Source organism: Acinonyx jubatus, chromosome X (genome assembly GCF_027475565.1).
Source record: "Acinonyx jubatus isolate Ajub_Pintada_27869175 chromosome X, VMU_Ajub_asm_v1.0, whole genome shotgun sequence".
In the NCBI taxonomy this organism is placed as follows: Eukaryota; Metazoa; Chordata; class Mammalia; order Carnivora; family Felidae; genus Acinonyx; species Acinonyx jubatus.
This window is the reverse complement of record NC_069389.1, coordinates 21625235-21650820: the sequence shown is the minus strand read 5'-3', so window position 1 is coordinate 21650820 and position 25586 is coordinate 21625235. Positions and strand designations below refer to the sequence as shown.

Genomic DNA, 25586 nt, shown 5'->3' with positions numbered 1-25586 from the left:
CTTCCTCCTCTTGGAAGGCTAGAGGGGCTAGGGTTGGCATTTCCTCTCCCCTAGATGGTTAAGGCTCTGGATAAAAGTCTACTCGATTAGGCTCTGGTAATAATTTCTCTGTAGGCAAGCCTTCTTATGAAGGCTTTGGGCAGTCTTGAGGATGACTACTTGTTCCTTTCCCCTGCTGGAAGTACAGTGACATTTTTACCTGACTTTTCTTGTCACTCTAAGAACCTGCTAGGGCTCCTAGAAGTAAAACTTAGAAAAGTTTAGGGGTCCCTATTAGACTAGGCCCACGTAGAGCTTTTCTTCTTTCATTTTTTAATGTTTATTTATTTTTTGAGAGAGAGAAAGACAGAGTGTGAGCGGGAGAGGTGCAGAGAGAGAGGGAGACACAGAATCCGAAGCAGGCTCCAGGCTCCGAGCTGTCACCACAGAGCCTGATGTGAGGCTCGAACTCAGGAACCGTGAGGTCGTGACCTGAGCCAAAGTCAAACTGTGAGGTCGTGACCTGAGCCAAAGACAGACGCTTAACCGACCGAGCCACCCAGGCACCCCATACGTGCCTAGAGTTTTTAACTCGAGGCTAGTCTCCAGCGAGTCTCCGGCAGTTTGTGAAATACACTTTAAGTGTTCCGTTCCTGGTACCAGCTCCAGTACTGCTTTCTGCTCCTGGACTTAGGCTCCTGTGAGCTGTGATTCTGTTTCAACTGGTCTCTCTCTCCACTTTGGTGGGGACAGCCATTAGCCTTGTGACCTCAGTTCTCTGATGGATCTAAGATGAGTTGCCAATATTCACTTTGTTCATAGGTTTTCCTATTGGGAGGAGGGGTGTGACCAAGTGACTTCCTTGCATGTTAGACTGGACATGGCAAGCGACCACGAAAAATCCACTCTCAAGCTCATTTTGTTGGCCAGAATTAATTTCCTTTCATCTTTGGGACTTAGAGGGCTTTTTTGGTTTTGTTTTGGCCGACTATTATATGGAGACTAACCTCAGTACCTAAACCTAGCCTGAAATCCTGCCACTTTGCTTTCTCCACAGGCCTTTTGAAACATGGCAGATTTCTTCTTTAAGGCAAGCGAGATAGCAAGAGCATATCTGATAGTAAAGTGCTGTCTTATGCATTGTCTGTTATCAGACGAGTGTTGTCATACCTTTGACATGTAACGTAATGTGATTATGAGAGTGACATCCTAACGCTTTTGTCAGAATCTCTTCCTCAGATACCAGGGTATGAGTACCCAAATGCATGGCTACGAGGAGGCAGGGAATCACGGGCCCCCTGAACAGTTCTTTCTGCCACAATCTGCCCGGTAGGCCCCATTGTTTCATGTCCCTTCCTGATACCAAATACTTCTCACCCTTCTAAGATCCTCAAAGGCCTGATCCAAGGACATCACCTCCAAATTCCAGTCTTACATTTTTTAGTGTTTATTTATTTATTTTGAGAGAGTGCACAAATGAGGGAGGGGCAGAGAGAGAGGGAGACACAGAATCCGAAACAGGCTCCAGACTCTGAGCCGTGAGCACAGAGCCCGACGCAGGGCTCAGACTCAAGGACCGCAAGGTCATGACCTGAGCCGAAGTCCACACTTAAACTTTGCACATGGTTCTGACATGCGGTGGGACAGGTACACACTGCCTACCCACAATGCTCCAACTGAAACATTCTCCCAGTTTCTCAGGGAATCACGTGTAACTGCTAAGAGCTACTTTGCTTTCGTCTCTCACCTCAGAGACCCATCATTTGAGGTTTTGGCACCAGTCCACTACTCCCATAGCCTTTACCTCTTGGACCACAGGGTGAAACTTGAACTTCAGTAACTGGAGAATGGCAGTTACTGAACTCCTGAGCAGACTTATCTCAGGAAATTTACTCTTAATTGCTCTTGCTTACGTTCCCACCTTCTATTTTCTTCTTTTAAATTATCCTTGTGCACTCCCGTAATACCCCACCAATTTCCACTTGCTCTTATCACAGAAATCCTAGCATCCCCAGAAATAGCGTGGTGTTTTCCAAAAAGCAGGTATTCCCTTAACAGTGAGGGAATGAACGAGTCGATGAACATATTATCTAATTTAGTGAAATTTAATTTCTCCTGCATTCTTGAATAAGCTGAGTCAGTCTGTGTGTGTGTGTGTGTGTGTGTGTGTGTGTGTGTGTAGGTATGTGTATGTTTAAATTTTCAGAACAAACTGTATGTTTAAGGAATTCAAGAGTTGAACATTCATTTTTTGCTTTCTCTCTGTTTCTTTAGCATGACAGTTTTACTGTTCGGTTCGTTCATATTTCCAAAGAAGCAGTTGCTCAATTGCCATATTATTCTGTTTAAATCACCAAATAAGATGGAAAATTTACCAGTTTGTTATACAAAACAGCATAGCTCCTACTCCTCAACTTGATGCACAATGGTGAATGTGTGGTCAAAGTAGTGATTCATAAGCTTACGTTCTGAAGCTGGATGAATTTTCTGTTGAAAGGAACAATGTTGAGAAACTAAGTGGGAAGAAAGAAGGATAGAAAGGAAGAATAAAAGGAAGGAAGGAAGGGTGGAAAGAAGGCAGAAAACCCTCCAAGTTACCCAGTAAAACAGGAGTATGATGGTGATCTATGTGTTCCCTCCTGCCCGACAGCAGTCCTTCTCTACATCGGAGGTGGAAGGACCTATTCAATCAGGAAGCGAAGAACCTGCCCCAAGACTTCAGTAGGGGTAGAAAAGCTTCTGGCCATGACCCTGGGGCCTGCCCGAGCCCTGGCAGTACCATTGGCAGCTCTGGCTCAGGCTCTTCCTTCCCCATCTCCCAAACAGTTGATATTGGCGTAGCAGAAATGGAACCATATCATTGTCTTTGGTCAGAGATTTCAGGGCTTTCATCTAGTTGGTTTCTTTGAGCTCTTGGGCCCCACAGGAATTCACAGCATGTGGGATCACTATCAGGAGCATGCTTGAACCTCCAAGTTTCTTTCTTGTACCAAATGTCTAGTCATGAGTTTTCTGGCTTCTCTGCAGATGAAGGGCTTTCTCCAAGCATATATCTATATAATATTCAGGTATTCTCAGATCTCTCCTCATTGGTGCAGTTGCTCTTCACAAAGGTCATGCCTAGGAAGGTCATCAGGAGACCAGCCTTTGGCAACCCCTGGTAGCACTCTAATTCCCATCACGGGTGAAATCCAGTGTGCTAACAAGGGCATCGCTTAGTTGGGTCAGAATCCTTCAAGTCAAGGGCAAAGACCAACACCATGCATTGGAGGCTCTCCAGAGGATCCCAGGAAAATGGTCCCTGTGCTTTTTGTCAACCTTTTTTCAGCATGTGTGCTCTCTGGGATGGGCTCTTTAATTTTATATATGAGCAAAAGGAACTGAATCAACTAAGCTGACTTCTTGGTTTAAGGGTCTCTGCGTGAGTTCTCTGTGGCAGATGGGGCTTATGAAGTGCTTCATATCATTTTCAGTTCTGCTACGTGACGCATCAGCGGTACTGTGGGTGGTGGTTGCGGGAATGTCAGAGGCCTGGAGATTGCTCTCTTTCCTAATGGCAGGCAACTTGTGGCAATACCCAGAAAAGAGGGGCAGAGGAAATGGATGATGCTTCTTGTCTTAATGCCGCGCCCTGATGTCCCTCCAGATCCTGAGTACCACCTCAGCCAAAGCTGAGTACAGCTGGCTGGTACCTCTCAGGTCTGAAAGCAGAGGCAAGGATGTAGTAGTGCTTATGCTCTGAGGTGTTTTGTTGTGTTTTGTTTAAACGTTTATTTATTTATTTGGAGAGAGCGAGCGAGAGAGCAGGGAAGGTGCAGAGAAAGGGAGATAGAATCCCAAGCAGGCTCTGCACTGTCAGTGCAGAGCCAGATGTGGGGCTCACCCCTACAAACCATGACCTCTGAGCCACAACCAAGAGTTGGGTGCTTAACCAACTGGGCCACCCAGGTGTCCCTATGCTCTGAGGTTTGTGGTCACTTTAGTCCTCCATCATGCAGATCCTCATATGTGATTACTGCTCCTTGACTACAACTCTCTACAAGCTCTGAGATTTTGCTCAAGTGGACCCTTTGTAAATAATAGGTAGGATCCCAGGCTAGAGATAAAGAACCTGCAACAAAAGGCATAGTGCCCAGGACAGGTGACAGGCTGTGTCCTAGTCCATTCGGGCTGCTATAATAATATACCAGACTGGGTAGCTTATAAACAACAGAAACTTTTCAGTTCTGAAGGGTGGGTGTCTAGGGTCAGGATGACAGTATGGTTGGCTTGGTGAAGGCTATCTTCTGGATTGCGGACTGCTGACTTCTCACTGCATCTTCACATGGTGAGGGATCTCTCTGGCGCCTTTTCACTAGAGCTCCTCCCTCGTGACCTAATCACATAGGTTTCAACGTAGGAATGTTGGAGGTGACACAAACATTCAGGCCATAGCAGGCTGTCAGAAAATAAACAGGGTTACCTGTCCCTTCTCTTCAGCCACCAGACTTGGTCTCTCTACATATCCTCTGTCTAAAAAAAAAACTTCCTTTATAAAGGAAAAGTGCCAAACCAGATGATTCTGTGAGCTCTTGATGCTTTGACATTGTTTAGCGTTGCAATGTCAAGCACAGTGGCTTTGTTTGACCCTCAATTATAGTAAGTTATATACAGAATACTAAGAAAATCTACCAACTATGTATGTGAGGGATTTTGTGTTCCTATATACATAGACATCATCTCAAAAATTCCATGAAAAACTATTTAGTCTTACCATATGATTCACTGTGATAATAACTATTCTGTTTTTCATCCATTCTTTATACTTTATTAAAATGATAATTAAAAATTTTGGTATTTAAAGAGTTCTCAGATGTTATTTTTTTAACGTTCATTTATTTTGGAGAGAGAGAGAGAGAGCGAGCACACAAACTGGGAAGAGGCAGAGACAGAGGATCTGAAGCAGGCTCCATGCTGCCAGTGCAGAGCCCCATGTGGGGCTTGAACTCACAAACTGTGAGGTCATGACCTGAGCTGAAGTCGGACTCCTGACCAACTAAGCCACCCAGGTGCTCCTAAAGAGTCTTCAGGTGTTTGTTATATTCTCTGGAGTCAGAGGGTCTCCACTACCTGAACCCATGGTATGTACAGGCTGAGGTGCTGTCTCGGATTCCTTTAGTGTAGCAGTGGAAATTCAGTGTTCCAAGGCTCACTGGGAAGAAGAGAGAGCGGAACTTTAAAACCTTGTTTTTGAAATATGAAATGTATTGTCAAATTGGTTTCCATACAACACCCAGTGCTCATCCCAACAGGTGCCCTCCTCCATGCCCAGCACCCACTTTCCCCTCTCCCCTACCTCCTCTCAACCCTCAGTTTATTCTCAGTTTTTAAGAGTCTCTTATGATTTGGCTCCCTCCCTTTCTAACTTTTTTTCCCCCTTCTCCTCCCCCATGGTCTTCTGTTAAGTTTCTCAGGATCCACATAAGAGTGAACACATATGGTATCTGTCTTTCTCTGTATGGCTTATTTCACTTAGCATCACACTCTCCAGTTCCATCCACGTTGCTACAAAGGGCCATATTTCATTCTTTCTCATTGCCATGTAGTATCCCATTGTGTATGTACACCACAATTTCTTTATCCATTCGTCAGTTGATGGGCATTTAGGCTCTTTCCATCATTTGGCTCTTGTTGAGAGTGCTGCTATAAACATTGGGGTACAGGTGCCCCTATGCATCAGCACTCCTCTATCCCTTGGGTACATTCCTAGCAGTGCTACTGCTGGGTCATAGGGTAGGTCTATTCTTAATTTTTGGAGGAACCTCCACACTGTTTTCCAGAGCGGCTGCACCAGTTTGCATTCCCACCAACAGTGGAAGAGGGTTCCCGTTTCTCCACATCCTTGCCAGCCTCTATAGTCTCCTGATGTGTTCATTTTAGCCACTCTGACTGGCGTGAGGTGGTATCTCAGCGTGGTTTTGATTTGTATTTCCCTGACGAGGAGTGACGTCGAGAATCTTTTCATGTGCCTGTTGGCCATCTGGATGTCGTGTCTTCTGCCCATTTCTTCACTGGATTATTTGTTTTTTGGGCGTGGAGTTTGGTGAGTTCTTTATAGATTTTGGATACTAGCCCTTTGTCCGACATGTCATTTGCAAATATCTTCTCCCATTCCGTCGGTTGCCTTTCAGTTTTGTTGATTGTTTCCTTTGCTGTGCAGAAGCCTTTTATCTTCATGAGGTCCCAATAGTTCATTTTTGCTTTAAAACCTTTTCTTGATCTGATCTTATCCTCTACCTTCTGTTGCAGGCTCAGAGCAAGCACAGCGTACGGCATGCCCCTCCGCCCCACCGTCAAGTGTTTTTGCACCTAACTTTAGATCCCTAAAGAAGGCATTGATCGCTTGTACTTCATCAAAAGTAAAACCTTTTGCTTTACAAGAGGCACTTAAAAACAGGTAACAGGGACACCTGGGGGGATTGGTCAGTTAAGCGTCTGACTCTTGATTTTGGCTCATGTCTTGATCTCATGGTTCATGTGTTCGAGCCTCATATCAGGCTCTGTGCTGACAGTGTGGAGCCTGATTGGGATTCTCTCTCTCTTCTCGTCTCTTTGCTCCTCCCATGCTCTCTATGTCTCTGAAAATAAATAAATAAACCTAATTAAAAAAAATAAAGACAGGTAACAAAAACCATAAACAAGAAGATTTGCATATGTTTGCAAATCACCTGACCAAAGACTTGTACCCAGATGAAACAAGAAAGAATATGCCAAATGGCAATAATAAAAAAAGAGTCCAATTAGAAAATGTGTGTGGAACTTGAAAACATTTCACAAAAGAGGACCTGTGAATGGAAAATAGGCCCATGCTGATATGTTCACCCTGAGTGTCCATTAAGGAAATATGAATTCACGCAACACTGACCTGCAGCGACACGCCTACTATAACAGTGAAAGTAGAAACCCCCAAAAATGCCAAGCAGTAGTGAGGATTATAACCAGTTGGATTGCTCGTGCATGGATGGTGAGAGAGTAAAATGATCCAGGATCTCTACAAATCAATTTGTCAGTTTTTTTGTAGTCAAATACATGCTTACCGTACGATCAAGCAGACTTTTCCTAGGAATTTAAAGAAAAGAAATGCCAAAGCATCCCAGACAAATGTACATAGCAGCATTAAAAAGAGAACCAATCAATGATACATGAAACATCCTGAATGGATCTTGGGACTATTCTGCTGAGCAAAAAATGCGACCTGAATATGAAATCTTACATACTGTAAAATCCCATTTATGGAATCTTCTCAAAATGGCAAAACTGTAGTGATGGAGAATAGATCCATGGTTGTCAGGTTTTAAGGTCTGGGGAAAGGCAAGACTTCAAATGGAGAGTGTTGGAGACATTTTATATGGTGGGAGAGCAGTTCTGCATCCTGATTGTGGTAGTGGTTATATGAATCGATACATGCGAGTGGCAGGCACCTGGGTGGCTCAGTCACTTAAGCGTGCAATTTCAGTTCAGGTCATGATCTCATGGTTCGAGAGTTTGAGCACCGCATCGTGCTCTATGCTGATGGCTCAGAGCCTGGAGCCTGTTTCGGATTCTGTGTCTCCCTCTATGCCCCTCTCCTTCTTGCACTCTGTCTCTGTCTCTGTCTCTCTCAAAAATAAGCATTAAAAAAAAAATGAAAAATACATGTGGAAAAAAAACTTAGGGAACTCTCCTCCCCTGTCAAATAGGTGCATGTTAAAATTGGCAATCTGAATTAGATTACAATTTAGTTAATAATCTTGGGCAGCAATGTTATTTTCTAAGTCTTTTTTTAAGTAATCTCTGTACCAAACATGGGGCTCAAACTCACAACCCCAAGATCAAGAGTGGCACGATCTATTCACTGACCGGCTAGATGCCCCATTCAGGGCCCTGATAAATGTACGACTCTACGTAAACTCATATATCAGGCTAAAGCTGGGGAAAAGGAACTTATGTATGTATGTATGTATTTAAGAGAGCGCAGGTAGGGGAGAGGAGCAGACAGAGACAGAATCCTAAGCAGGCTCTACTCTCAGCGTGGACCCTGACACAGGGCTCAATCCCATGACCCCCATGACCCTGGGATCATGATCTGAGCTGAAATCAAGAGTCAGACACTTAACCAACTGAGCTACCCGGGTGCCCCGAGAACTCGGTTTGTACTATTTTTATAACTTCTTGGTGAGGCTAAAATGATTTTATCCAAAAGGTTTAAAGTACAAGGGCTGTAACTCACGGTACACTGACTGGTGTCCACCAGTGTCCAGTTCTCCCCTCACAGGACAACATTTACAGGCCTCAGTGCAATTAACTGGCCACCTGATGAGAATATGCTTGTGATGGAGCCACTGATTCAAAGCAAAATGCAGAGCCCCACAAAGGCAGCCGGATATGATAACATTGTGTGTGTTAACATAGAAAGAGAGGCAGGGAATCACCTCTGAGCTTCAAGAGGTGGGAAAGGTAAAAAATTAGAGTATCTGCTAAAGGCAGAATATACCAACTTCCAAAAAAAAAAAAAAAAAAGGAGGGGGGGGACCCTGGGTGGCTGCGTCGGTTAAGCGACCGACCTGGGCTCAGGTCATGAACTCACTTTCGTGAGTTCAAGCCCCATGTCAGCCTCTGTGCTGACAGCTCAGAGCCTGGAGCCTTCTTCAGATTCTGTGTGTGTGTCTCTCTCTCTCTGCCCCTCCCCTGCTCGCACTCTGTGTCTCGCTCTCTCAACAATAAATAAACATTTTTAAAAATGTAGAGAAAAATAGAGACAAACTTACCACCTGTACCTTTTCTGGAGCAGCACTCTTACTATATTGGCTCTCGCCAGCCTTGGACGCCACATTCTTAGTCCCTCAAGAGATCTCTGCACTCAGCAGTGACACCTCAAACAGGGAAAGAGGATTTACATTTTACAGTAGATCCTGTGAAGCCTGTGTGGATGCTTTAGAATCCGTTTTCTTAACTATCTACTTCATAAAGTCACGGCCATTACCGTAACACAGATGGGGTTTTACATCTCCTTTTTCCACAGCCACATAACCTTTTTCTGGGATGCATTTCCTCCTTCTGGACACAAGAAAGACGAAGCTAGCCTAAGTGCCCTCATTTAGGAAACTGTAGGGCAGGAAGGATTGTGTCCCGTCAGGACACTTGTCAGGAAGAGCTCTCCCACAGGAGGAAGGATGGGGCCAACGTGGGAGGATACAGGCAAAAGAAAAGTGAAGGCAGGGGAGCCTAGGAGATGAGGAGAGTCTCCTCAAAGCCTCGGCAGAGTGGGAGGAATGTCACTTGGGAGACAGACTGGCTGGTAAGGTACACAGTCCGTGCGTTCCTCTGAGCCACCGAAGCCACCGGTGGGTGTGAGCCGTGCTTCTGGGGGAGAGCCGGGAGGCTTGCTGCACTCCCTGGGAGGAGGAGGCCAGAGCGGTGTACGTGTCCCTATGCGTCTCCTCCTCGTATGTTTAAGGAACCAAGGGAAATGGATCTCTCTCTTTTTCTGTTTCTCTTTCCTTCACTTTGGTAGTATTAAAAAGAGCTGTACCAGATAATGATTTGAATTATCGTTTTATGGGCCTTATAAATTACTACTAAATATTTTTTTATCTCCTTTTCACATCGGCTATTAGAAAGGATAGGACCAAACCTAGGACCCAAACAAACAGGGGTACATAATGAACATTTTATGTACTGCCTCCTTGTTGAATTCAGCTTCGCGTTTCTCATTAAAAAAACGTAGGGGTGCCTGGGTGGCTCATCTGGTTAGGTGTCTGATTCTTGATTTCACCTCGAGTCATGATCTCGCGATTTTGTGAGTTTGACAATTTATGTAAATTGTTACATCCTTAAATTGTTCCTGGGACTAATAGGACTGAATTATATTGATGAATAAATCAAGCAGTGTTACAAAGGAAAATTAAAATGTGTAATAAAATGGCATAGAAACATTTTTTTAGAGGAAATACAGGTGTAAAAGATGCAGTTTTAGATAGTAGGAGGATTGTCATGCCTTGATGTTCAAATCAGAATAAAATGAAGATGAGTTGGGAACTTTGTGAGGGATGGGTTTTCGGGGACATGGAATCTGAAAATCTAAAGTCAGTCTGAGAAATTGACAAAACAGAATATTGAACAGACGTTATTTTCAGTACGGCAAAAGTAAGGATTCTCCCCATGTTCAACAAGGACTATATAACACAGAAGTTACAAGGAGGGCAAAAATGACAGAGCGTATGTTATAATCATGTAAAATAATAACTGCTATATGATCCACTAGGAATGTGTAACTACTTAAAAGAAAGAAAGGGGTGGGTTGCCTGGGTGGCTTATTCGGTTAAGCATCCAATGCTTGATTTTGGCTAAGGTCATGATCTCAGGGTTCGTGAGTTCGAGTCATGATTTCATGGTTTGTGAGTTCGAGCCATCACTGGGCTCTGCGCTGGCAGTGTGGAGCCTTCTTGGGATTCTCTCTCCCTTTCTCTCTTTCTCTGCCCCTCCCTGGCTCACACACACACAGACACACACACACACACACACACACACACACACACACACACACACACTCTGTCTCTCTCAAGATAAATAAATAAACTTTTTTTTAAAGTGAGAATGGGGCAACATATTTAGATCTGCAGCAAAGGCATACTAAAGAAACAAGATGATAAATTGGAAAGAGAAGGAAGAGTTTCGTTTGCAATTATGAGAAGCTGGTTTAAATATATAATGGTATTAGGGAAAATACTGGTGTCTCTTCATTCTTTTTTGCCGTTTTTAGAGAATACAGGCAAATTTTTAAAAAGAAAAAGTAAAATAGTATGAGAATTGCACAGTAAACTGATATTTATATGCCTCGTGTAATGGAAAATCTGCAGAATCACCTTTGGATCAAAAGTATGCTGTAAAACTTAGGAATTGATGAGTTCTGGGAAGAAAGCCATGGTTCAAAAGCTAGGAAATAAAACATGTTCACTGGAGAAGAGAGAATATAATTCTTTAATAAAGGAAAAGAAAATAACATGGAGCACATAGTACAATGGGGAGAAACTTGGGCATAAAATAATATGAAATTATATCAATGTGAAAAAAATCATTAATGCCTTTGTTACCAGGACAGTTTTTGAATGCAAACTTTGTAGCAGAAGAATGTCACAACCAGAGCAGGTATGTGGTAACTAACCACTCAGAGGGTGACAACATTGAAAGTAGAGGAGAAGAGTCAAGTAATTCATGAATCTCACTTCTCTTTACATGGTGTTTACTTTGTGAAAGATACTCACATGTTAACTTAGGAAGCATCGTCTTAAATAATAGTCTGTGATGGAAAATATACTTTACTGACTTTGTTCTCATGAAAGTCTCTAAGCAAAAAAGTAAGTACATTTTTCAGTTACTTCTTGGAATTGATGGCAGCACTGAAAATATTACGTGTTTTTAAATAGCACGATTTCTTTATATAAGCCTGGATAACAAAGATAGAAACACAACATGTGTAATACTGAAAGCAATCAATGTTATTTCTTGTTGCCCTGTTAGTTGTATACAGTCATGCCTGTAAATACTGAAAATAGTAACTGAATCCGATCATGTCCGGGAAGATTTGTGTAAGATACATATATAATTTCTGCTCCTGAGATATAACTTAAAACTTTCTGGAGGGAGTCTGTTAAGTTGTTTGAATGGACATAGCCTAATACTTGGATTTTAGCTTTTTTCCTAATTATTGAAAGGTTACATCAGAGAACGCGTGTTTAGTTTTGGTGTCGTGATGGTTAGATGTATGTTTCGGTTTACCTGGGCCATGGCGTGCCGTGGTCAAACATGATTCTGGGTGCTTTTGTGAGAGCATTGTGGGATGAGATTAACATTAAAATTTGTTGACTGAGTAAAGCAGATTGTCCTTCCTAATGAAGGTACTCCTCATAGAATCACTTGAAGGCCTGAATAGAACAGAGTATGAAAGAGAATTCCTCCTGGCTGATGTTTCTGAGATGGGGCATTGGTTTTTTCCCATCTTTAGACTCGAACTGAAATGTCAGCTCTTCCGGGGCTCCGTCTGGTGGTCTTTACACTGGAACTGCACCTTCTGCGACCCTGGGTCTCTGGCTTGTTGACTCCTCCTGCAGATCTTGGCACTTGCCGGCCTCCATAATCACGTGAGCCAATTACTTATAATAAAACCCGATAGATACATAGAAGCATAGATAGATACACAGAGATGTATATACATACACACACACATACACACACTTCCTATTGGTTCAGTTTCTCTGGAGAACCCTAATGTCGGTATATAAATCATATTTTGAATATTTAATAGTATTTTATAAACATAACGGAAATGCATGTGTGTTTTATCAGTGTTGGAAAATATGGAAGCCATAAATAATACAGTAATCATGTACCTTTCCACAGAAGGAGAGGAACATTTTTGTTATTTTGCCATGCATGTTTAATGTTTATACTCTACTAGTTATATGTATGTAAATGTGTCTCTATGAATACACACACACACACACACACACACACACACACACACACACACGGGTGTGTGTTCCACAGTCTTTCTATTCAAGTTTTATTCTAATGTGTTTTATTTTTTTTTTAATTTTTTTTTTTAATGTTTATTTTTATTTTTGAGACAGAGAGAGACAGAGCATGAACGGGGGAGGGTCAGAGAGAGAGGGAGACACAGAATCCGAAGCAGGCTCCAGGCTCTGAGCTGTCAGCACAGAGCCTGACGCGGGGCTCGAACTCATGGACCGCGAGATCGTGACCTGAGCCGAAGTCGGACGCCCAACCGACTGAGCCCCCCAAGTGCCCCTATTCTAATGTGTTTTAAATGTTGATGGCTTGGAGTTTGAAGGCACTTGTTTGTCACACAAATGTAGTTTTTAAATTTGGACTATACTACTTATGTTTTTGGAGAAGATGAAATACTAGGAGATGGATCTGGCCACCTGCCAGAAACAACCAAGAAAACAGGAAAAAGTGCCAAAATATATATGACAACCATTTTCAATACCATGGCCATCAGACCAGGAAAGACAGTGACTCCCAAGAGATTGAAAAGAAAGAAGGTGAGCCTAGAATTGCGCCAGCTTGCTGCCTCGAGCCCATAGCGCACAGACTGGCAGTTCAAGTGAAAACCTGGCAGTTCAGGAGTTGAGAAGAAGAGACTGAGGGTCAGGGGAGAACCAGGAGGCTAGAGCTCACAGGACAAAGTACCAGAGTGAGAGAGCTACGCAGAGAAAGAATTTCCGAGTCCACATGGGCTACTTCCTGCTCCCACAAGTCAGAAGGGAAAACTGTATCACACCCAGGGCATCAGAGAGAGGACATAGAGAGTTGTTTCTGTCATAAAGCAGGATTAGTCGTAGATTTATGTTGCTTTGGAAGTACCTAACCTTTAGAGCAAAAATGGAAAAGATATGAGTGTTTCTAAGAAACTTACCTGAGTTACAGAATAAAGTTCTAGAATATGTAGGTATTGACAAAACAATATTCAGCACACTTGTGCTTGATAAGTGTGAACAAGGCCAAATTCACAATGTTTGGCATCCAGTGAGAAAGTGCCAGGCATGCAAAAAAGCTGGGAATATGTCCACTAGTGAGAATAAAAACTAATCCCTCAACATTTATCCAGAAACTATATGGCTAATAGAAAGAGTAGACAGTGGGGCGCCTGGGTGGCTCAGTTGGTTAAGCGTCTGACTTCAGCTCAGGTCACGATCTCACGGGGTCCGTGAGTCCGTGAGTTCGAGCCCTGCGTCGGGCTCTGGGCTGATGGCTCAGAGCCTGGAGCCTGCTTCCAATTCTGTGTCTCCCTCTCTCGCTGCCCCTCCCCCGTTCATGCTCTGTCTCTCTCTGTCCCAAAAATAAATAAACGTTGAAAAAAAAAATTAAAAAAAAAAAGAGTAGACAGTGACATCAGAAGAGTCATAACTATATTCCATTTTTTCTGAGAAACAAGAGTACAAATACAACATGTTAAATAGAGACACGTAACATAAAGAGAAACACAAATGAACTTTGTGGTACTGAGTGCAATGTCTGAGATAAAAACACATTTTTGCACGAACGACAGAAGTAAAGATAAGTGTATGTTAAAATCACAGTATGTTTTTATAGTACATCTACGTATCTAAAGGAAATGAAAACATTAACTCAAAATGATCTCTGGACTCCCATGTTCAATAACTGAGACATGGAAGCCACCTAAGTGTCCACTAACAGATGAATGGATAAATACAATGTAATATATGTAAAATATAGACTCATAAAATAAAGGAAATCTTGTCGTTTGCAACAACACGGATAGTCCTTGAGGGCATTACACTACGTGAAATAATTCAGAGAAAGACAAATATCATATGATCTCACTTACATGTGAGAATCATTAAAGAAAACAACTCCACCACGAAAATGGTCCCAAATGAATACATACAGAGGACAGACTGGTGGTTGCAGAGGCCAGAAGTGGTGGTAAAGGTGTTCAAGAGGTACAAACTTCCAGTTACAAAATAAATAGGGGCGCCTAGATGGCTCACTTGGGTAAGCGTCCATCTCTTGGTTTCAGCTTGGGTCATGATCCCAGGGTCACGTGATGGAGCCCCACATCGGGTTCCACACTGAGCATGGAGCCTGCTTAAGATTCTCATTCTCTCTCTCCCTCTCTCCCCCTCCCCCTGTGCCCCTTCCCCACTCATGCCTGTGCATGCTCTCGCGGAAGAAAAAAAAAAAAGTCCTGGGAGGGCAAAAGAATCATACGATCATTTTTAGAATAGTAGCTGCTACAGGCTAATTTTATTCACCATGGAGGATGTTGCTGAATTTACTAGGCATGATGTAAAGCAGGCAGTTGTGATTTCTCTTTATTGTTTGTATTATTTTGCTGCAAGAACCTATGCACTGTTATCTTGGTAATTGAGATATTTAAACAAGCCTAACAGAAGTAGCAGCTGTGTGTTAAAGTAAGCGCTAGCTGATGTGACAGACACACATGAAATCTGAATGGCTTGATGGAATGAAGGCCCCTTTCTGGATGTGGGTTGGAAGGGGCTTTGTACTATCACCTGACCCAGGGATTCAGGCTCCTTCCATCATCTAAATGGAGAATCCTAGCGTTTGCCCTAGAGGGGACGAACAGAGTGTGGAGGTGGGATACTATCTGTCAAATGTCTAGACCAGGCAGTGACAAAAAATGCTTCTAGTTACATCTCAGTGGCAAGCGTAGTCATGTGACCCTAAGTACAAGTGAACTGGGCAGTGTAGCCTACCAGTGTGCCAAAGAGGAGGGCAAAACACCTGTGGTTGAGTGGTTGTAGTCTCTCCCGTAGGCTTCCATAGCAGCTATCCTGCAAAGGAGCAGTTATTAGAATTTATTATGAGACCAATCCCCTCCATTCCTGGTGGAGTTTCTGGTGAGGCTAAATCTGCCCCGGAATTCACAGTACAAGATCACATCACGTTATCAAGAGGATCCTGTAAAGCTTCAGCAGGGAAGGACCACCCTCTCTCAAATGCTTCTTTCTGGACTAACCGTAAGTTCCGGATTCTCAATAGGAAAAGAATGTTCTCTTTTCATTGACGTTTGGTCAAAACCTTAACTTGTGAGTCTGGGCAACCCTCAGCATGACTGAATGTGCCGAACACTTTACAAGTGCTGTTAGGCACAAGGGAAAACCAGGATATTCCTCTGGGGCAAGCACTGAGATAAGAGGCAGCAGAAGGAGGACGGATTATTTTAATATGTGCTGTTCAGTCTACCAGGAAACCATTTTCCTCTCCTAGAAATACTCTGGGTTCTGATGAATTCTGCCATGGTAGGTGTTTGCTGCCTAGTGAAATCCATGGTCTTTCCTCATGCCCAAATTGCGAGGGTGGCTTTGGTTATTGACCACTTAGTTAAGCTCGCTCGTCAGTGTATTTGTTCAGAGGCCAGTCTCAAATAACACACCATTAAAGATATACTGCATGTATCAGGATGCTTTCAAAAACCTTTTCTACCTGTAGGATCATATCCCCAAACCGGTAGCTGTGCGAAAGCAAACTCTACTCAGGAGCCCACTTAGGGCCTGTTTTGAGAGTGTAGTGAAGAGACACAGGGCTTCTAAACTTCAGTGGCTAAAGTGATCTTTTACATGGATGTGTCTAAACCTCTCTATAATCACCTTTTGTGTGACAGGCTCTGTGGCTATCATAGAGGTTCTGGGTTTGATTGGGATTTTTTTGTTTGTTTGTTTAATTTTTTTAAATTTATTTTCGAGAGAGGGAGACAGAGCCTGAGTGGGGGAGGGTCAGAGAGAGAGGGAGACACAGAATCCAAAGCAGGCTCCAGGCTGTGAGCTGTCAGCATAGGGCCCGACGCGGGGTTCCAACTCCTAAACTGTGAGATCTTGACTTGAGCCGAGGCCGGAGGCTCAACTGACTGAGCCACCCAGGCGCCCAGAAGTTGGAATGTTGTAAGTCAGGAGGAAGGCAGGTGATTCTGGACCGGCTTTACGTTGGCCACAAGGAACGTCCTTTAGAGAAAAAGATGGCGAAAAACTGCCAGCAGGTCAGCTTCCAGAGTTGGACAGCAGGTCACGCTAGGAATGACCCAGGAGGACATTCTAATGTGGCAAAATGCTGGAACTGACCAAAAGCCTGCACCTTGGGCCGAGTCAGCTCTCAAGAAACCCTGGGGTGAGGGAGAGCAGAATCCTAGTAAATGAAGCCCACAGACAATCCCTAAATTGTGGTTTATTCTCCTACTCCCCTTCCTTCCTTAGGCCTGCTTCTGATGTTTGGCTACAAAGTCTTCTTATTGCCTGTGAGTCATTGTGGACTAAGAGGAGCCTAAGGGGGAGGCCCTGAGGGAGGAGTGGCACAGTATGGGCTCCAGAGCAATCAGACCAGGCCCTACTCCCTGTTCTGTCACTTCATCAGCCACCTGAACTTGAGAATATTTTGAGTTCTTCCTCTGTTAAGTGTGTTGGATAAAATCCAGCCTGCAGGACTGTTGGAACTGTCTGTAATGTGTGTGAAGCACTCAGTAAAGCACAGTGATGGGCAAATATTGGGTCTCTTACAAACGACCATTATTACTCTGAACATTTTGGTTCCAGATGATACCACCCACTTCTTTGTAATATTTTTGTTTGCTTTGATCCAGCATATGTCAGAGATGATGCACTGTACGATAGAGAACACCAAAATAGCCAATAGTTGCCTGGCAGGAAAATTGTCCTGCTAGGCCCCTCTGCTGAATGGGGCCTCCCCTGTTAGGCCAAGCATTTCATGTCCCCGAGACCATCAATAGCTCTGTTAATTGCCAGCCTTATGAACTTGATATCTTGAAGTTATTTATCTGTAAAAGGAGTCTGGCAAACCCTGACTTGTCGCAATGTTGGAATATACACAATATATTGTAAAGCACTTGGCATATTTATTGGGGAATACTGGATCTTTACTGATTGATAGCGATCATGTGATTATTTTGAAACCCCAAATTACCCAATCCCAAGTAATTTTTTAAAATTAATCCAGTAGATACTAGAAAATAAACACTGTTCTTCAACAAATATTCTTTATTAAGCTATGATAGTCCAGGGCAGATATCTTTTAATACTAGAAAACCAAGACTAAAAACAACAAGGCAAACAAATAATTGAACACATTAAACATTTTAAAGTTTATTTTTTTTTCATGTACTTTGTGACCTCATCTATTTTCCTGTTGGATTCTTTCACATCTCCTTGAATCCTGTTCTGGTACCATGTCATCTTGTCTGGATATTGAACAAAATACTGAATATATTTGAATTCTTTTACAAATAGCAAAACTGAGACTTTAAAACCTTTTGAAATGCAAAAAAATGTGAGCCTAATGTTGGTCATACCTTCATATCTTGAAGCAAAGTACACTTTATCTTAAAAGGAAAAACATTTGAAAAAACATTAAATATCTCGAGCTAATATGTATCTGTGTATTTAACTTTACCTAAAATGTAATTATGTGAAGATCAAAAAGAAGATAGGTTTTGTTAAAACAAAGCCACTTAGACCCCCACTACTTAAAATGTTCAACTGAAGATTTCTTAACTGTTAGATCTACTTACTTCCCTTCAGCCCCCGGACTCTGCACTACCTGGAAGGTCAAGGGCCCCCTTCCGCCCCGAGCAGGAGGAGCAGCGGCCCCACCGGCCTCGCTAGATGGGGCGGCCGCGGCCGACCCGGGCCCGGGACGGCTCCCCGGCTCCCGAAGGGCCGCCCGCAGCCTCGCCAGCGGAGGCCTCCGTGGCTGCGTCTGTGGAGCTCTCGCGCGCCGCCTCTTCCAGCAGGGCCTCCTGGTACAGCTGGGGGAAGCAGCTGGGCACCGTGTCGTTGATCTTGGCCAGCACCTGCAGCACCTCCATCTTGCTGGTGTGGGCGCGGGCTCTCGGGCCCCACAGGAACTCGTAGCGCTGAGGTTTGCTGCCCGGCACGTGGCGGTACTCCAGGTACTTCTGGCGCACCAGATCTTGGGTGATGAACTTCCTGGGCTCCCCGAAGATCGGGTGCCTGCGGCCCGCGTACACGCCCAGCACGTTGAGGAACTCCCACACCTCCTCCTCGCTGGCGCGGTTGCCCTTCATGAAGATCACGCCCAGCAGCGCCATGACCAGGCCGCTCTTGGGCGGCCCCTTGTCGCCGCCGTCGCCCTCCAGGCCCGGCTTGCTGACCAGCTCGTAGGCCCGGCCGCCGGCGTCGCCCTCCCGGAGCTCGAGGCCGAAGAGCAGCTGCAGGCGCTCCGAGGTGCGCCTGAGGATCTCGGCCCAGTGCGCCTCGTACTTCCTGCTGACGATCTTCAGCAGCGCGGCCCGCGTGATGGGCTCCTTGCTGGCGTGCCTCTCCAGCAGGAACCGCACCAGCATGTCGGCCTTGCGGCTGAGGGGGTCTTTGCGGGCGCCCGGGGCGGGGGGCGCGGCCGGGCCCTCGGCGCCCTGCTCACGTGGCGGGCTTGCGGCGCCTGCGCCGGGGGACCCGGGGGACCCGGGGGACCCGGGGGCCGGGGCACCCTGAGGCTGCTGGGCTGCACCCGCCCGGGGGGACCCCGGGGAAGCCTCTGCGGCTGCGGCGGCGGCGGCCTGAGCACCCTCCACACCCTGCCCCTCACCCTGGCCCTCGTGGCGTTTCTGGCGGGCGCGCAGCTTTTTCTTCTGGCGGTGCGGCATGACGACGCCGGGCCCGGCTGGCAGGCAGCGAGGACACCTGTAAGGGCGGGGGTGGGGGGCAGGAGTTGCCCTGAGAGCCTTCAGCAGGGAGAGTCCCCCTGGCCTTCGGCCAAGGCCGCCCCTGCAGGGTCCTCGAGGGCACCGCTGGGCGACCCCCCAGGGCTCCCGACGTCCCGGTCAGCCTGCCCCCTCGCCCACCCCCCCCCCCCGGCCGAGCACCCTGTGGAGGCACGTGGGGGGAGCCTTGGCCCCAGGCAGACAGCCCTGCCTGGGGGCCACTCGGGTGACAGCGGGGTTCCGAACTGACGCGGGAGAGCCCTGGGTCCCGGGTTTGGGGGCCCTCTCCGTCACATTCAGGCTCGGCACGGTACTTGTGGGCCCGACCCAGGCCCCCACCCCCGTCTCCTGCTCTGAAGCGACCCCGCCATCTTCCAGGGGACCCACGGGGCCGAAAGGAGGGAGCGCCTCGGCCCCCCATGGAGTCAGGGGGCACCTGGTGCTGAATGAACACCCGTGGCAGGCCTTCTCTGTCCTGGGTTCCTTGGGTGCTGGGAATGACGCAGAATCCCCACTTGGGCTCCGGGTAGGACCTGGGACCCTCCCTTCCACTGACTGCTGGCTGCAGCTTCGGGACACAGTTCCCCCCGGCCTCACACCTGGTATTTCTTAGACGTGGCGGGGCTGTCTCAGCCTGGCCTTCCTTTCCTGGCATTTGCAGGGTTGACACGAGCAGACAGGCCACGTTCCCTCTGGTCCCCGGGGCCCGGGCCCGGACCCTACCCCCCCCCCCCGCCCCCCCCCGCCGGCCAAGGTCAGGAGCCAGGACGCTGCGTCGCCCCTGTCGCGGAGTACGGAGTCCCCCCAGTCCTCACGAGGGTCCCCTCCTTCCCTCCACAGGGCCTGGGAGGGATGGCTCCCTGGGCTGAGCCGCGCCAGCGTCCAGCAGCCTGGGGCCGAGGCCTGCAATCCCTGACACCCGGCGGGGTAAGCCAAGGCACTTGGGATGAACGGCCATGACGGGGGTCTCCGAGCCCCCGGAGCAGGGGCGGAACGGGCCAGGGTCTGCGTGGGCCCCTCTTTTCAGGGGAGACGGGGCTGGGGGTGTCGGGGAAACGTCCCCGCGGTGGTCGAGCCAGGGCTGCTCTCACCTTGACCCCTGACGGGACGTGGGACCCCCTCCTCGTGTTCAGCCGAGGCAGCGGCTGTCCGACCAGGCCTCACAGCCCAGCGCCGGGAGGAAGTTGGAAGGGCCACTTCCGGTCATGTGGGCCTGGCCCCCAGATCGACAGCGGAGGGGGCGGGCTCTGGGGTTGGCATGGGGGGATGCGCAGGGGGGGGCTGGGTTCCAGGGGGGCTGGAGTCCCTCCCGCAGGACTCGCACGCGGGCTTTGGCGGACTCTTAGCAGCTCCTGTGAACCCTCCCTCTGCTGTGCTGTGTCCGAGGGCCTCAGACCAAGCGTCTCGTTTCCCTCTAAGCACCCAGCAGTAGGAAATGTTTGGGGGTCTGAGCTTAGCAGCCATGGCTGGGGCTCCCCCGAGCTGACGATGGCCAGGTGTTGCCTTTGGGGGAGCCCGTGTTCCGTGTGGGAACTGCCTCAATCCTCTCTCGGTGTCTTTCCTGGAGTCCTTTTGGGTGCTGGTCGATGTCCCTCTTCTGCCTTTAGGTCGATGCCATCACTGCCTGTGACTCGGGATATGAAGTGCAGCTACACCTCTGCTGGCTACTGCTGCCAGAGGCCTTCCAGAGACGGCTGCGGGAGGACAGAGTCCTCTGCGGCCCCGTGTTGGAGGTTAGAGATGTTGCACCGAGTTCTTCACAGTCCCGGAGTTGCTCCCGTTGGTAACGGAAGCCTCTCACCCCCACCATGGTATTGAGAACCCCACAGAGAAAGTCAGTTGCTTCTTAGCCTCATAGCTCTGCCTGTGTCTTCTGACTGACGTCACTGCCATTTCTGAAAGCTTCTGGGATACAATTCTGGCCTGTGCATAATTACTATGATACTTGTATTCTATTTTAACACTTTTGGGGTTTTTACACGTTGTTTTGTATGCATATATACATGCACACACACACACACACACAATGTGATGTTTTCATAGATGCATACACTGAAATGGTGATCACAAATTGTTCCACATATCGCCTTCCATAGCTACCATTTTTGCGTGTGTTGTGACAAATTCTGCTGTTTTCAATAACATGGATGAATCAGTAGGATATTACGGTAAGTGAAACTGGCCAGACACCAAAAGACAAATATTATAATGATTTCAATTATATTTGGATTCTAGAAAGGAAACAGATATATATAATTCATAGTAATAGAGAATGGTTGTTACTGGAGGCTGGGGTAGGTGACAGAAGAGGGGAGATCTGATAAAAGGGTACAGTCTTTCAGTTATGAGTAAGATCTAGAAACCTGTATAGCACAGTGAGTATAGTTAATAATTATTATTTACCTGGAATTTGCTAAAAGACTGTATCTCAAGTGTTCTAATTTTATGTGTGCCTTCTAGTGTATTCAGATGACCACAAAAATAAAGGCCCAGTCCTCACCAACAGAAGAGATTTCAGGTAGTTTTTAGGACAGTCTCTGAACTCACTGACTCATACCACGTCAACTAACCCAAACTTTGGTGCCGTCCTGACATTACCCCATGGTCCTGGCACATGGGCTCTGAGGAGCTGCCTCAGGTTCACTCACTGAAGCAGCAGAAATTCACTATCCCGGGCACAGTGCAAAAATCAAGGCTACACTTCAAACCTTCCCTTCCCACCAAGTCTGTCTTCTACAAACCTGTCTGAACTTCAGAGCCTCCTCCCACACAAGTGCTAGTTCAGTACATACTCAGTAGCCCTCAGGGGTTTCTCAGTATTGTTTTACTGTTATTGTTGATATTGTTTTGTTTATTCCTTTAGTTTTTCCAAGGGTTGATTTTGGGCACAGGAAATAGCAGCCCGAGATCAGTTTTCATCTTGGAAGCTACAGGTAAGGCCCTAAATCCTTAAATAATTTAAGGAGAATTGATATCTTTCTGAAATTCTCTTCCCCTGAATAAACATATTTTACAGCTCTACAGGGACATTTTCTTTCTCTTACTCTATCAGTACATTTTTTAGTTGCCTCCATAAAGATCTTCTGCAGTGTTGTGAGGTTTCCTCTTCGGTACATTTTAGATACTGTTGCTATTATAAATGGCTTATTGTCCATTACGTGTTCTAATTCGGTGTTGATTTTGTGTGACCAGGCTTCTGATTTTGCTATAGTGATTTTTTTACACACTAGCAATTTGATGATCCTTATATATTTGAATGTTGCATTTGCTTATTACTTTGGATATTTTAAAAAAAAGTTGTTTTAACATTTAACATTTATTGATTTTTGAGAGAGAGACAGAGTGCAAGGTGGGGACGGGCTGAGAGAGAGGGAGACAGAATCTACAGCACCACGTGTCAGCACAGAGCCTGACGCAAGTCTCGAACTCACAAACCGGGAGATCGTGACTTGAGCCGAAGTCAGATGCTTAACTGACTAAGCCACCCAGGCACCCCACTTGGGATATTTTAGTTATAAGATGAGATTGGTACTATTATCTGTTTATTTTTATTATTCACATCTCATATTTATTTTAGTATTCTTGTGCATGGCTGTGTCCTGCTATACATTCACATCCAAAATCATTCTTAGAAGTTTACTAAAAGTTACTACCATGAAATTGTGCCGAATTTTTATCAAAAGCTTTTTCTTTACCCCAGCATGTTGTCAGATGCTTTCCCTCCCACTAGAGTAGTGAATTCTGGTTCATTTTTTTGACGTTATACAATCTTTGCATCCTTTTGGCACATCTTCCTTCTTTATTGACCACTGTACTGCACGTATATGCCATGAAGTTGTTTATGTTACTCGTCTCTGGGAGTGAGCCGAGCTCAGGCACTCTTTGTTCAGTGTATCTGGATATGGTCTTTGTATCAAGGAGAGCTAACGCATTAGAGTGGGTGAGTCATTTCCCTTCTTTTTTTGTATGGTTTGGCAAAGTTCATATAAAAGTTTTCCTCATTTCTCCTTCACCATTTGGTGTAAGAAGACTTCAAGTTTGGCTGGCTCAGGAACGTTTTGAGGCTACCTTGCGTTTTAGCTAAGTTTTTTGTTTCTTTATGGACCTATTTAGTCATTTATGTTTCGCTGAAAAATATTCCATTTCTCTTGGATTTTTAAATTTTATGTCATGGTCTTCAAAGTAAAATCAGATTATCATTGAAATTCAAAAAACATGTACAACACAGTACAGAGAATAGTGAACCCAGTGTACCTGGCACTCAGCATCAACAATACTCTGTAGAAACAGGAAGATGCTTAATCAGATCTAACTTTGTTTATTAGTAACACTACTCCAGAGGGGACCCTGTGCACTTCCACGATGAGATACATGATGCCTGTGATCCCCTTTGTGGTGGTGTTGGCAATTAGGAGCATCACCCTCACTGATTAATCCATTAGGGGCTGCTGGACGTTAATTCTATCATTCCTTTGTTTCTGTTAGCTAAAAGAATTGTCTAGGTAGAATCGTTTCCTTTTCCACCGTTCATTATCCTGAAATAATGGTAGAAGTATTGATAGTGTTACTTGCAGCCTGTAAATCTCTTCTACATGTATACTTTGTAGAATTTTACGTAATATCCCTTGTTTCTGCTGCTTTATTTTGTAATTGACAAAACCTACAGAAGGTGTTACAGAAATATTTGCGAAGGACCAGCTTTCATCAGTTGGCTCTGCTGTCCTAATTTCATCATTTCTGCATTTCTCTTCATTATTTTCTACCTTTTAATTATCTGGGTGGAATATGCTGCTGTTTTTGTAACTCTTGAGTCATTTGGATGTTGTAAGTATTTTTTTCTGATAGATATATTTAGTTCTATCAAATCTAAGCACTATTTGGGCTATTGCCCCCAGGTACTACTGTAGAGCTTTAGGAGTAGTGCTTGAAAAATTTTAACGTCCAGTAAGTGTCTCCATTTTAGTCCTAGAATTTTTTAGTGTGTGTGTGTTTGTGTGCACACACATATGTGCTAGACCTAAGGTTTTCCTAGGAAGGAAAGGATTTCACATGAAAAAAAAAATCAATATAATTGGTCATCTGTATTAGGGATTATCCAGAGGTTACAAAGAGAAAAGTACATTTATTGAAGGACCTTGGAGCTAGGAAGGTAATACAGTCACTGAAGGAGAAGCCCCCTGCGTTAGAGAGGAAGAAGATGAAAAATTCTGGGCACTTCCATCCCCCCGATCTCTCACCTCCATCTGTTGCCGGTCCTTGGCTTAACTGACCTGGCATCCAGGTGTCGCGTGAGCAGAGGAAATGGCAGTCGGACATGTTCCAGAAGAGAACACAGGGCTGCATACCTCGTGGACAGATGAGATGAGGAAAAGTCACATCTACATGGCTAGAGAGTGGTGTTTTATCAAATTTATCACTCATTCATGATAAAAGAACATATGTTATAGTAAAGGGTACCTGAAAACAACAGCTAAACTGTTATATCAGTAAAAGTATTGGTAAAAGGTCTTGAGTAAAAGATCAATATGTAAACATAGATTTTTATCTGTGCAGCGACAAGCAGTTTGACCATGAAATTAAGAAACTATAACTTATAAATTACTGTACCAAATACCTGGCACCTGATATATGTATTTGTATGTAAAATACATGATAAAAATGAAACATATACAGCTGCTATATGGGAAATTAATGAAAATCTAATAGAGGATTATCATGTTCATAGAGTACTCAATAGTAAACATGTTACTTCTCCCCCATATTTAATCTACAGTGTATATTAATACCCAGTCCCCCCCACCAAAAGAAACTATATAGATTTTTGTATACAAAACTTGACAACCTGATTCTTAACTTTACTTTCAAATGACCAAGTGCTCTTGATAAACATAGAAAAATATGAGGACTTACTCTGTTAGATATTGAGAATTATTTAAAAAACAACTGTAGTAATTGGGGCGCCTGGTGGCTCAGTTGGTTAAGTGTCCAACTTCAGCTCAGGTCCTGAGCTCCTGGTTCGTGGGACAGAGCCCCAGTCAGGCTCTGTGCTGACAGTCCAGAACCTGGAGCCTGCTTCGGATTCTGTGTCTCCCTCTCTGTCTGTCCCTCTCAGAGTCTTGCAGTCTATCTCTGTCAAAAATAAGTAAACATCAAAACAACTGTAGTAATTAAAACTTTGTGCTATATTTGCCACTATAAACAAATAGACCAATAGAGCTGAATAGTGTCCCACAACACCCACTTACACATACGCTTCATATTATTAAAACTGTCATTGCAGAGGAGAGAAAGAACAGGTTTTTTAATGAGATACGACAGTGGAACATCTGGAAAGGCAAACTGAAAACTGACA

At 45.2% G+C, this 25586-nt stretch overlaps 1 protein-coding gene across 3 annotated transcripts; it reads right to left on the bottom strand.

The window, feature by feature from the left end:
* Positions 1-17555: 17555 nt before the first annotated feature.
* Positions 17556-25363, bottom strand: LOC113597716 (melanoma-associated antigen B1-like). Of its 3 annotated transcripts, XM_053202206.1 has the most exons (4): positions 25145-25363; positions 24505-24579; positions 20326-20928; positions 17556-19214 (listed from the first exon to the last, which is right to left on the bottom strand). In XM_053202206.1, exon 4 carries the CDS (start codon positions 19175-19177, stop codon positions 18173-18175), a length of 1005 nt encoding a protein of 334 aa, XP_053058181.1. In that variant the 5' UTR covers positions 19178-19214; positions 20326-20928; positions 24505-24579; positions 25145-25363; the 3' UTR covers positions 17556-18172. The 3 variants fall into 3 exon arrangements, with proteins under 3 accessions (XP_053058181.1, XP_053058182.1, XP_026910336.2); XM_053202207.1 differs by lacking the exons at positions 24505-24579; positions 25145-25363 and adding an exon at positions 19834-19882 and having other exon boundaries at positions 20326-22672; XM_027054535.2 differs by lacking the exons at positions 20326-20928; positions 24505-24579; positions 25145-25363 and adding an exon at positions 19671-19820.
* Positions 25364-25586: the final 223 nt, after the last annotated feature.